This window comes from Oncorhynchus nerka, linkage group LG21 (genome assembly GCF_034236695.1).
Source record: "Oncorhynchus nerka isolate Pitt River linkage group LG21, Oner_Uvic_2.0, whole genome shotgun sequence".
NCBI lineage: Eukaryota > Metazoa > Chordata > Actinopteri > Salmoniformes > Salmonidae > Oncorhynchus > Oncorhynchus nerka.
In genome coordinates, this window is record NC_088416.1 from 36,331,748 (window position 1) to 36,344,950 (window position 13,203).

General features: G+C 42.7%; 1 protein-coding gene across 1 annotated transcript in view; it reads left to right on the plus strand.

Moving 5' to 3' along the window:
- LOC135563662 (uncharacterized) overlaps positions 1-12,128 on the plus strand; it is a 62,715-nt gene extending 50,587 nt beyond the window's left edge. Inside the window, exon 2 of the mRNA XM_065006749.1 lies at positions 11,472-12,128. Within this exon, the coding sequence (XP_064862821.1) occupies positions 11,472-12,128 (657 nt within the window). The remainder of the gene's footprint in view (positions 1-11,471) is intronic.
- The last annotated feature ends 1,075 nt before the right edge of the window (positions 12,129-13,203 follow it).

Genomic DNA, 13,203 nt, shown 5'->3' on the forward strand with positions numbered 1-13,203 from the left:
TAAAGGTGCTTCAACATTTCACTGATTGATTGGATGAAGCGTTGAGAAGACAATTGCAGAAGTCTACACTAATTAAATTGAAATTAATCACAAATGGCATTTTATATTTAAAAAGAAGAAAAACTAACCTGATTGTAAAAAATGTCTTCATTATTTACTTCTTTTTGATCTGAATGTATAGTTTGTCTTCATTATTTACTTAGTTTTGATCTGAATGTATAGTTTGTCTTCATTGTTTACTTCTTTTTGATCTGAATGTATAGTTTGTCTTCATTATTGACTTAGTTTTGATCTGAATGTATAGTTTGTCTTCATTGTTTACTTAGTTTTGATCTGAATGTATAGTTTGTCTTCATTGTTTACTTAGTTTTGATCTGAATGTATAGTTTGTCTTCATTATTTACTTCTTTTTGATCTGAATGTATAGTTTGTCTTCATTATTTACTTCTTTTTGATCTGAATGTATAGTTTGTCTTCATTATTTACTTAGTTTTGATCTGAATGTATAGTTTGTCTTCATTATTTACTTCTTTTTGATCTGAATGTATAGTTTGTCTTCATTATTTACTTCTTTTTGATCTGAATGTATAGTTTGTCTTCATTATTTACTTCTTTTTGATCTGAATGTATAGTTTGTCTTCATTATTTACTTAGTTTTGATCTGAATGTATAGTTTGTCTTCATTGTTTACTTAGTTTTGATCTGAATGTATAGTTTGTCTTCATTGTTTACTTAGTTTTGATCTGAATGTATAGTTTGTCTTCATTATTGACTTATTTTTGATCTGAATGTATAGTTTGTAGAAATGTGTTTTGACTCTTGGCCTTTCAATACTGTATAGCAGCTGCAATTAAAACAATTTGAGACAATTTACGAGTTCCAATTAAGTCTAATCAACTAGTGCTGACTGATAATTGTACATTAGTTAGAGTGCTTTGTTTATTTCCATGTTTTCAAAGCACTAAATGTTTCATTGTGCAGTGGCTGAAGAAATGTATTATGTCTATTTTCAAGTGAGACTAGTGTAATTTCAAAAAAATTCAGGCTGGTATTTTATAATTAGTAGGAAATGTATATTATTTTACACCTACATTAGGCAGACGTGGAAGAGCTAGTGTAACTTGTTGAAAGTTTGCCAGGAGGTCACAAAACATCCATTAGAATTTCTCCTCTCTCTGTGAACAAAAATAAATGACACTATTTAAGGTGTAAATTATCAACTGTCACTCCGTCAGCCATTTTGAAACTTCAAAGCTGGTGTGGTGAAAAGCATTAGTAGACACCTGCTGTAACCATGAAGACCACAGCAGCATGCGGTGTACCGTACAGTCCTTTAAAGCTTTTCCCCGCTCTCACTTCCTACCTCTCCCTCTCCCTCCCCCTCTCTCCCTCTCCCCTCCCTCTCCCTCTCCCTCTCCCCCTCCCCCTCCCCTCTCCCTCTCCCTCTCCCTCTCCCCTTCCCTCCCTCTCCCTCTCCCTCTCCCCCTCCCCCTCCCCTCCCCTCCCTCCCTCTCCCTCTCCCTCTCCTCTCTCTCTCCCTCTCTCCCTCTCTCCCTCCTCTCCCTCTCCCTCTCCCTCTCCATCTCCCTCTCTCTGTCTCTGTCAGAAGGACTTAGTATCACAGACAGTCAGCATGTTTTCTCCCCAGTGCGTTGTGTTTGATCACACACTCAGGGTGTGTAAGAGGAATGACAGGCGCCCCTTTGGTGTGCCACTTTTTTGAAGTCATGTCCAAACTCTGAGGCATCCCTCCTCCATGTGGCTCCCCCTACCTTTACCTAGCAAGCCACTGGAGCGTAAGGCCAGGGCAGCCTTGGTGAACAGACCTACTGCTCTCTCAATTTCAATTCAAAGGGCCTTATTAGCATGGGAAACAAATGTTTACATTGCCAAAGCATATGAAATATAATAATAATAAACTAAAGTGAAATTATCATTATAAAATGAACAGTAAACATTACACTCACAAAAGTTCCAAAGGAATATAGCCATGGCAAATGTCATATTATGTCTATATACAGTGTTAAAGTACAAAAAGGAAAATAAGTAAACATAAACATGGGTTGTATTTACAATGGTGTTTGTTCTTCACTGGTTGCCCTTTTATTGTGGCAACAGGTCAAAATGTTGCAGCTGTGATGGCACATCACGCATTTCACCCAATAGATATGGGAGTCTGTCAAAATTGGATTTGTTTTCTAATCCTTTATGGGTCTATGTAATCTGAGGGAAATATGTTTATCTAATATACATTTGGTAGAAGGTTAGGAAGTGCAGCTCAGTTTCCACCTCGTTTTGTGGGCAGTGTGCACATAGCCTGTCTTCTCTTGAATACCAGGTCTCCCTTCGGCAGACTTTCTCAATAGCAAGGCTATGCTGACTGAGTCTGTACATAGTCAAAGATTTCCTTCATTTTGGGTCAGTCACAGTGGTCAGGTATTCTGCCACAGTGTATCCTCTGTTTAGGGCCAAATAGCATTCTAGTTGGCTCTGTTTATTTGTACATTTTTTCCAATGTGTCAAGTAATTATCTTTTTGGTTGGATCTAATTGTGTTGCTGTCCTGGGGCTCTGTGGCGTCTGTTTGTGTTTGTGAACAGTGCCCCAGGACCAGCTTGCTTAGGGGACACTTCTTTGTTTCATTTTAGGTGGTTGTAGAATTTACCTGCTCTTTTCTGGATTTTGATATTTAGCGGGTATCGACCTAATTCTGCTCTGCATGCATTATTTGGTGTTTTACGTTGTACATGGAGGATATTTTAGCAGAATTCTGCATGCAGAGTCTCAATTTGGTGTTTGTCCCATTTAGTGAATTCTTGGTTGGTGAGCGGACCCCAGACCTCACAACCATAAAGGCCAATGGGTTATATAACTGATTCAAGTATTTCTAGCCAGATCCTAATTGGCATGTCGAATTTGATGTTCCTTGCCTTGTCTGTCAGACCGTTCACAGCTTACCTGTTACCTGTGGCACTGATGTTTAGGCTGAGGTATGTATAGTTTTTTGTGTGCTCTATGGCAATGGTCTCTAGATGGATTAAGGAGCAAATTAGAGAGATTGTTGTTAACATCATTGTAAGTCTTTACCTTCCCTCTCCTCTACTGTGTTGTGACCTCTATCAGTGTGTTGGTGTTGGTGTTTGTGTTTGTGTTGTCTGTTTCTGTGTTTGAGAGGGTTAGATAGAGATAGATGGGGGTGAGAGAGACGGGGGTGAGAGAGAGAGAGACGGGGGTGAGAGAGAGAGACGGGTGAGAGAGAGAGAGAGAGAGAGAGAGACTTGGGGGTGAGAGAGAGAGGAAGCAGTCTAAATTCATTCTGTAAATTATAAATTCCCCTCTTGTTCTGGTTAAGGGCGATTCTATTTCATTCAAACAAAGTCAGAGAATTCTTTTAGATTCAGGCCATTTGAATTTATTTTAATATACATAATTTCTAGGGCTCTGGTCAAAAGGAGTGCACTATATAGATAATAGGGTGCCATTCTGGACTCATACATTGAGTGAACTCATCAGGGAATGTGGAAGGGAGTGATTGGGTTAACAGTATTTATCTAAGTCACTGGTCTGATTGACTTGGTGATAAGAACATGCAGGGAGGGACACAATCTGTCTCATCAGACATTATTCATGAATTGATCAATCATATTAAAGTGTTGTATTAAAGTGTTGAATCAGATTTCCATAACTGCCAATCACCCACCTCTGCATATGTAAGAATATGAGAGTGTAACCAACCGTTCGCCCAGCGGCCAGGTGGCATGTTATGGATTTATTTTGGATGATGAGTGGATGAGGAGTGTTGCATGTTACACAAAATATGTGAATGAATGTGAATGAATCAGTTGGATTGTTTTATGAACTGCCAAACAAGGAGTTTGAGATTGGTTTCATGGTTTTCAAACTAAATGTGCCGTGAAGAGGAAAATGGACATGAAATAGGTTTATAGGTTGTGCAAAACATGTAAACAGTTTATAGACTGTAGTTTTCAGGTGGTAAAATGTTCAAGCATAAACAATAAAATGTCCAGTTAACCCTCTTGGTGTGTTATGTATACCCTCCTCTCCCTTTATCCTCTCCATCAATCCTCTCTATCCTCTCCCTCCATCCTCTCCCTTTATCCTTTCCCTTCATCCTCTCCCTTCATCCTCTCCCTCCATCCTCTCCCTTCATCCTCTCTCTCCATCCTCTCCCTCCATCTTCTCCATCCTCTCCCTCCATCCTCTCCCTTCATCCTCTCCCTTCATCCTCTCCCTCCATCCTCTCCCTTCATCCTCTCCCTCCATCCTCTCCCTCCATCCTCTCCCTTCATCCTCTCCCTCCATCCTCTCCCTTCATCCTCTCCCTCCATCCTCTCCATCCTCTCCCCCATCCTCTCCCTACTCCATCCTCTCCATCCTCTCCATCCTCTCCATCCATCCTCTCCATCCTCTCCATCCATCTTCTCCATCCTCTCCATCATCTCCATCCTCTCCCTCCATCCTCTCCCTCCATCCTCTCCCTCCATCCTCTCCATCCTCTCCCTCCTCTCCATCCTCCTCCTCCTCTCCATCCTCTCCATCCTCTCCCTCCATCCTCTCCATCCTCTCCCTCCATCCTCTCCATCCTCTCCCTCCATCCTCTCCATCCTCTCCCTCCATCCTCTCCATCCTCTCCATCCTCTCCCTCCTCTCCATCCTCTCCCTCCTCTCCATCCTCTCCATCCTCTCCCTCCATCCTCTCCATCCTCTCCCTCCATCCTCTCCATCCTCTCCATCCTCTCCATCCTCTCCCTCCATCCTCTCCCTCCATCCTCTCCATCCTCTCCTTCCTCTCCATCCTCTCCCTCCATCCTCTCCATCCTCTCCATCCTCTCCATCCTCTCCCTCCATCCCTCCATCCTCTCCATCCTCTCTATCCTCTCCATCCATCCTCTCCATCCTCTCTCTCCATCCTCTCCATCCTCTCCACGTGTTATTTTCCATATGAACATGCAGTTAAACTCATAGGACGTGTCTGACTCTATATCCCCCATGACTTCCTTGTTGAGTGGGTGGGCCGCTAACTCGCTTTACCTTCTTTTATCTGACTTACTCTCTCCTCGTTCTGTCATCCCTCTATTCCTGATCTAGCCTCTTCCTGATCTAACTTCAACATATGCTAGGTGGTTGTGACAACCTTGTAAAAGCTTGGTAAAGCTCAAGTCTGGTCTGTTGGTAGGACTATACAGTCAGCTCAATGAGAATCAAAGCCTCCCAGCTTAGTACCTTCAGCTGCTGCACGTGTGTCACCCTAGGAGGTAGGATTTATACTGCACACCCACCCACACCCCACCCCTCCACACACACACACACACACCCCACCCCACACACACAATTAGGTAGGTTGTTAGGATGGGCTTTAATACAGCGGGGAGATGATTCCTGTTTAAGAGCTAATAAATCAGATAGATCAATCTCATTAGAGATGAATTATCTTCTTAATCGCAGAGCACAGCACTTCTTCACCAGCAGGCTCTTGTAGGCTTTTATGAGCATCATCTATTTTCTGCTGCACAATATCCTTCACTGTTTTTCATAATGGGCCCGTCAACCCACTGGGGAGCATTACTGAAAACATAGAAAGGGATTGAGTTGACATTTGGGATCAGTCTTATTTGTAAGGTTTATACCCCAGTGGTTTGCTGGAAACAGAAAGGGATTGATTTGGCATTTGGGGACAGTCTTATTTGTAAAGTTTATACCCCAGTGGTTTGCTGGAAACATAGAAAGGGATTGAGTTGACATTTGGGGGCAGTCTTATTTGTAAGGTTTATACCCCTGGAAACATAGAAAAGGATTGATTTGGCATTTGGGGGCAGTCTTATTTGTAAGGTTTATACCCCAGCGGTTTGCTGGAAACATAGAAAGGGATTGATTTGGCATTTGGGGGCAGTCTTATTTGTAAGGTTTATACCCCAGCGGTTTGCTGGAAACATAGAAAGGGATTGATTTGGCATTTGGGGGCAGTCTTATTTGTAAGGTTTATACCCCTGGAAACATAGAAAGAGATTGAGTTGACATTTGGGGGCAGTCTTATTTGTAAGGTTTATACCCCAGCGGTTTGCTGGAAACATAGAAAGGGATTGATTTGGCATTTGGGGGCAGTCTTATTTGTAAGGTTTATACCCCAGTGGTTTGCTGGAAACATAGAAAGAGATCGAGTTGACATTTGGGGGCAGTCTTATTTGTAAGGTTTATACCCCTGGAAACATAGAAAGAGATTGAGTTGACATTTGGGAGCAGACTTATTTGTAAGGTTTATACCCCAGTGGTTTGCTGGAAACATAGAAAGGGATCGAGTTGACATTTGGGGGCAGTCTTATTTGTAAGGTTTATACCCCTGGAAACATAGAAAGAGATTGAGTTGACATTTGGGGGCAGTCTTATTTGTAAGGTTTATACCCCTGGAAACATAGAAAGGGATTGATTTGGCATTTGGGGACAGGTCTTATTTGTAAGGTTTATACCCCTGGAAACATAGAAAGGGATTGAGTTGACATTTGGGGGCAGTCTTATTTGTAAGGTTTATACCCCAGTGGTTTGCTGGAAACATAGAAAGAGATCAAGTTGACATTTGGGTACAGTCTTATTTGTAAGGTTTATACCCCAGCGGTTTGCTGGACACTTTTAACATGCTTTAGAAAGTAATTTGGAAAAAGTGTGATGCCTTTCAGCCTCTTCTGCCCTCTGTTTTTCATTGTACCAAGAGACATGTTTTAAGTCTAAGTGCACATTGCTGTCTTTACTCTTGTAAACTTGTTATTTATTCTTTATTAAGAATAAATATGTCTTTAACATGTCCCCTTAGGATTACCTTAAATGTAATTTTTTGAACCAACTTACCAAGAAGCGGAACTTTCAAAGTTATCCAAGTGTACCGGCCTGGTGAAGTGTAACATATCATCAGTAAGTGTACAGCAGACCTACTCCTTCATAAGCCCTTTGTCCTGGTTAACTGGTCTCACAGGTGTGTGAGAGGTGGATATTAGCCCTTGGCCTCTCTAAGTAGCCTACGTGGGGAGATTACTCTCCAGGATCAGGTAGAACTCTCCCCTCCCTCTGCCGCTGTGCCAGTGTGGCTCTTCTGTCCATCGATCCCCCGCCCGCCCCCCTGCTGCTGTGAAGAGAGACTCCAGCCTGCCATGTGAGAGGACTGCCTATCGATCAGAAGAATTTAATTTCTGTGCCTTTTAAAAAGGAGAAAAGCATGTCGGGTCCAGAAACGCAGTAACAACTCACCTTCCCAAGGTCAATGTCCTCAGAACGTGGTCTGAATTCATATGTCAATCTCCACTCACACACAAACACACACAAATTCATTTGTACTTTAAAATTATATTAGTTCTGCTTCGGAGTCAGCTGCATCAAAGTCAGTTGACATTTTTCTCTTATTGGGTAATTGCTTATTAATAGATTCAAATCTCTGCCGGGCAAGCCGGGCCAATTGACATGTTCACTACTATTTCAAAGAGAAGCTCAGAAGAGAACGATGAGAAGAGAGAGGAAAAAAGGAGATCAAGGTAAGAGTAATTAAAAGAGAGAAGACGGGGATAGAGCCATAGCGAGGTAAAGTGTAATTCTGATAAATGGAGAGAGGGAGGCTTTTATGAGCATCATCTATTTTCTGCTGCACAATATCCTTCACTGTTTTTCATAATGGGCCCGTCAACCCACTGGGGAGCATTACTGAAAACATAGAAAGGGATTGAGTTGACATTTGGGATCAGTCTTATTTGTAAGGTTTATACCCCAGTGGTTTGCTGGAAACATAGAAAGGGTTTGAGTTGACATTTGGGATCAGTCTTATTTGTAAGGTTTATACCCCAGTGGTTTGCTGGAAACATAGAAAGGGATTGAGTTGGCATTTGGGGGCAGTCTTATTTGTAAGGTTTATACCCCTGGAAACATAGAAAGGGATTGAGTTGACATTTGGGGGCAGTCATTGTCATCCTGCAAGAAACCTGGTATAGAGGAGATGGACCCACTGGTTGCCCTCTAGGTTACAGAGAGCTGGTAGTCCCATCCACCAAACTACCAGGTGTGAAACAGGGAAGGGACTCAGGGGGTATGCTAATTTGGTATAGAGCAGACCTAACTCCATTAAATTAATCAAAACAGGAACATTTTACATTTGGATAGAAATTCAAAAGGAAATGATCTTAACAGAGGAAAAATGTCCTCCTGTGTGCTACCTATATCCCCCCCATCTAGAATCTCCTTACTCTAATGAAGACAGCTTCTCCATCCTGGAGGGGGAAATCAATAATTTACAGGCCCCGGGACATGTACTAGTCTGTGGCGACCTAAATGCCAGACCCGGACAAGAACCTGACACCCTCAGCACACAGGGGGACAAACACCTGCCTGTAGGTGACAGCATTCCCTCCCACATATGCCCCCCAGGCACAACTATGACAACATAACCAACAAAAACGGGTCACAACTCCTGCAGCTCAGTCGCACACTGGGTATGTACATAGTCAATGGTAGGCTTCGAGGGGACTCCTATGGTAGGTACACCTATAGCTCATCTCTTGGCAGTAGTACTGTAGACTACTTTATCACTGACCTCAACCCAGAGTCTCTCAGAGCGTTCACAGTCAGCCCACTGACACCCCTATCAGCCCACAGCAAAATCACAGTCTACTTGAACAGAGCAATACTCAAGCATGAGGCATCAAAGCCAAAGGAACTGAGTAACATTAAGAAATGCTATAGATGGAAGGAATGCCGTTTGGAAACCTACCAAAAAACAATTATGCAACAACAAATTCAATCCCTTTTACACCATTTCCTGGATAAAACTTTCCACTGTAATAGTGAAGGTGTAAACTTGGCAGTAGAAAATCTTAACAGTATATTTGACCTCTCAGCCTCCCTATCAAATCTAAAAAATCTCAAATAGAAAACCAAAGAAAGTAAACAACAATGACAAATGGTTTGATGAAGAATGCAAAAATCTAAGAAAGAAATTGAGAAACCTGTCCAACCAAAAACATAGAGACCCGGAAAACCAGAGTATACACCTTCACTATGGTGAATCACTAAAACAATACAGAAATACACTACGGAAAAAGAAGGAACAGCATGTCAGAAATCAGCTCAATGTAATTGAAGAATCCATAGACTAACCACTTCTTGGAAAATTGGAAAACACTAAACAAACAACAACACAAAGAATTATCTATCCAAAATGGAGATGTATGGGTAAACCACTTCTCCAATCCTTTTGGCTCTATAACAAAGAACAAAGAGCAAAAACATATACAGGATTAAATACAAATCTTAGAATCAACTATTAAACACTACCAGAACCCACTGGATTCTCCAATTACCTAGAATGAGCTACAGGACAAAATAAAAACTCTCCAACCCAAAAAGGCCTGTGGTGTTGATGGTATCCTTAATGAAATGATCAAATATACAGACAACAAATTCCAATTGGCTATACTAAAACTCTTTAACATCATCCTTAGCTCTGGCATCTTCCCCAATATTTGGAAACAAGGACTGATCACCCCAATCCACAAAAGTGGAGACAAATTTGACCCCAATAACTACCGTGGAATATGTGTAAACAGTAACCTTGGGAAAATCCTCTGCATTATCATTAACAGCAGACTCGTACATTTCCTCAATGAAAACAATGTACTGAGCAAATGTCAAATTGGCTTCTTACCAAATTACCGTACAATAGACCATGTATTCACCCTGCACACCCTAATTGACAACCAAACAAACCAAAACAAAGGCAGTCTTTTCATGCTTTGTTGATTTAAAAAAAGAGAAGAGTCCCCTAAGCAAGCTGGTCCTGGGGCTCTGTTCACAAACACAAACATACCCCACAGATCCCAAGGACAGCAGCACAATTAGACCCAACCAAATCATGAGAAAACAAAAAGATAATTACTTGACACATTGGAAAGAATTAACAAAAAAACAGCGCAAACTAGAATGCTATTTGGCCCTAAACAGAGAGTACACAGTGGCAGAATACCTGACCACTGTTACTGACCCAAACTTAAGGAAAGCTTTGACTATGTACAGACTCAGTGAGCATAGCCTTGCTATTGAGAAAGGCCACCGTAGGCAGACATGGCTCTCAAGAGAAGACAGGCTATGTGCACACTGCCCACAAAATTAGGTGGAAACTGAGCTGCACTTCCTAACCTCCTGTCCAATGTATGACCATATTAGAGACACATATTTCCCTCAGATTACACAGATCCACAAAGAATTTGAAAACAAAGCCAATTTTGAGAGACTCCCATATCTACTGGGTGATATTCCACAGTGTGAAATCACAGCAGCAAGATTTGTGACCTGTTGCCACAAGAAAAGGGCAACCAGTGAAGAACAAACACCATTGTAAATACAACCCATATTTATGCTTATTTATTTTTCCTTGTGCACCCTTAACCATTTGTACATCGTTACAACACTGTATATATACGTAATATGACATTTGTAATGTCTTTATTGTTTTGAAACTTCTGTATGTGTAATGTTTACTGTTAATTTTTATTGTTTATTTCACTTTTGTATATTTTCTACCTCACTTGCTTTGGCAATGTTAACACATGTTTCCAATGCCAATAAAGCACCTTGAATTGAATTGAAGAGAGAGAGAGAGAGAGAGAGAGAGAGAGAGAGAGAGAGAGAGAGAGAGAGAGAGCTCCTTGTAATGCAGGTCATGTCCTCCCTGTATATCTTGGCCAGTGGTAGCATGGTTCTGGGCCCAAGGCACTGGATGAGACTTAAATTGCTCCTGAGTATTACAGTTCAGAACTCTCGCAGCAACCTGAGGCAAAATCCCCCTAAGTTTTTTCCCCTGAGGCAAAATATATCTCCCATCCTCCTGGGAGACATGAATCAATGGGAGCTTATGCCCACTTTAAATGTTCTTTACTCTCTCTCTCTCTCTCTCTTTTTCTACTCTACTCTTACTAAGCCGCATGACTCAGACAGACAATTCATTTCAACCACTTATGCTTTTCAATTTCCTTATATCTCATAGTTTTCTTTGTTCTTGGATTGTCTGGGCAGTTTGGGATCAGTTGCAGTATCCAATAAGTCTATGAGTAATATTTATAAATTCTTGTGGTAGACAGTCCTCAGCAGCCCATTATCTTGAGATGTCAGTTTGCTCTGCCAGCCAGTCCATAGTCCATCACAGTAATGTGTCTGCATCAGCAGCCCCGTTGTGACAGGGTCTCTTGCGGGTTCACACAAGACTGGCTACTTAACTCAAACACAGTGACTCAGACCCACACCCCCCTCTCCATGTCTGTGGCATTACGTATCACACCTCAGAGACGGGCCCTTACCTACACATCTCAAAGAGGAAAGAAGGGAGAGATGGAAGGAAGGAGGAAAAGAGAACGTCTTTATAGTGTAGAAATTAAAGTTGCTGAGATTCAGATACGCCTACACCAACACCCATGCCCCTACCAGCCCCCCAGCAGTCTCCCAGCCCTCCCCCAGCAGTCCCCCAGCCCCTACCAGTCCCCAGCAGTCCCCCAGCCCCCCCCAGCAGTCCCCCAGCCCCTACCAGTCCCCAGCAGTCCCCCAGCCCCCAACAGTCCCCAAGCCCCCAACAGTCTCCGAGCCCCCTACCAGTCCCCAGTAGTCCCCAGCCCCTACCAGTCCCCAGCAGTCCCCCAGCCCCCCTACCAGTCCCCCAGCCCCCCAACAGTCCCCCAGCCCCCAACAGTCCCCAAGCCCCCTACCAGTCCCCAGCAGTCCCCCAGCCCCCAGCAGTCCCCCAGCCCCCACCAGTCCCCAAGCCCCCTACCAGTCCCCAGCAGTCCCCCAGCCCCCCAGCAGTCCCCCAGCCCCCCAGCAGTCCCCAGCCCCCAACAGTCCCCCAGCCCCCAACAGTCCCCAAGCCCCCTACCAGTCCCCAGCAGTCCCCCAGCCCCCAGCAGTCCCCCAGCTCCCCAGCAGTCCCCCAGCCCCCTAGCAGTCCCCCAGCCCCTACCAGCCCCCCACCAGTCCCCAAGCCCCTATCAGTCACCAGCAGCCCCCAGAAGTCCCTTAGCCCCTCAGCAGTCCCCCAGCCCCTACCAGCCCCCCAGCAGTCCCCCAGCCCCCAACAGTCCCCCTGTGTGAAGATTGAATTACCTGATGGGAATAGAAGCCTCTGTCAATTAGAGCAGCCTGTGATGAGTTTATTACTGGTGCAGCCATATTGGTGATTTATCAAAGTGTAACACTGCTGCCAGGCATGGATGCAGACCAGCAGAGCAGTGCTTTTAAATATATATATATATTTTAAGGGGTGGATCAGCTTAATATTGCGGAAAGAATGTTGCTTCCAATGTAATTGTCTGCATCATTTCCAATCCCCCATATTTTTTGGGTAAATATACATATCCATACACGCATGCATACATATACACATATATATATACACATACCTACAGTATATAGACATACATACTTTTTTAAAGAATATACCTTTATTATTATTCCCCGCAAAACCTACCGCCGATCCCCCAATTGGAGTTAACTAATAAACACTTCTTCTTTTACCTTCAATTTATACATCTTATACACATTTTACAGACACAGTCTACTTTACAATAGTTCTCTCTTGTTTGTACTTAGTCCTTCCTCTATTTATGATGTCCATCCAGTTTGATTTATATTTGTAACTATGATATTTCACAAAAGTTCCGAACCTATATACATTTTACAGATCCCGTATGCTTTACATTGTTTATCTTGTTATTAGTCCCACCCTTCAGCTCCATTCAACCCCTCCCATCTGTCTCTCAACATCATCTATTTCGGATTTCTATTTGCCATATATTTTTCAACTGTGCTGTGATGCTTCACAAAATAATTGAACCTTCCTATTCTCATAGCTTCTACAGATTATAAATTAAAAATAAACATTTTTGCCAAAATAATTATTAGATTATTGATTAATTGACTATGGCTTTTCAAATCACCCAGTATTGCTATCTGTAGCGTTAGTTCTAGGCAAATGTTGCAATTCTTCAGCCATTCCTGGACCTGTGACCCAAAAATTTGCTACATATGGACAATACCAAAATACATGATCTAATGACTCTGCCTCATCACAGCAGAATCTGCAGAGCTGGGAAGATTATATCCCCCATATATATAACATTGTATTAGTTGCAAGAATTTTGTAAATTGAAAAATGTGAAGTTTTGAA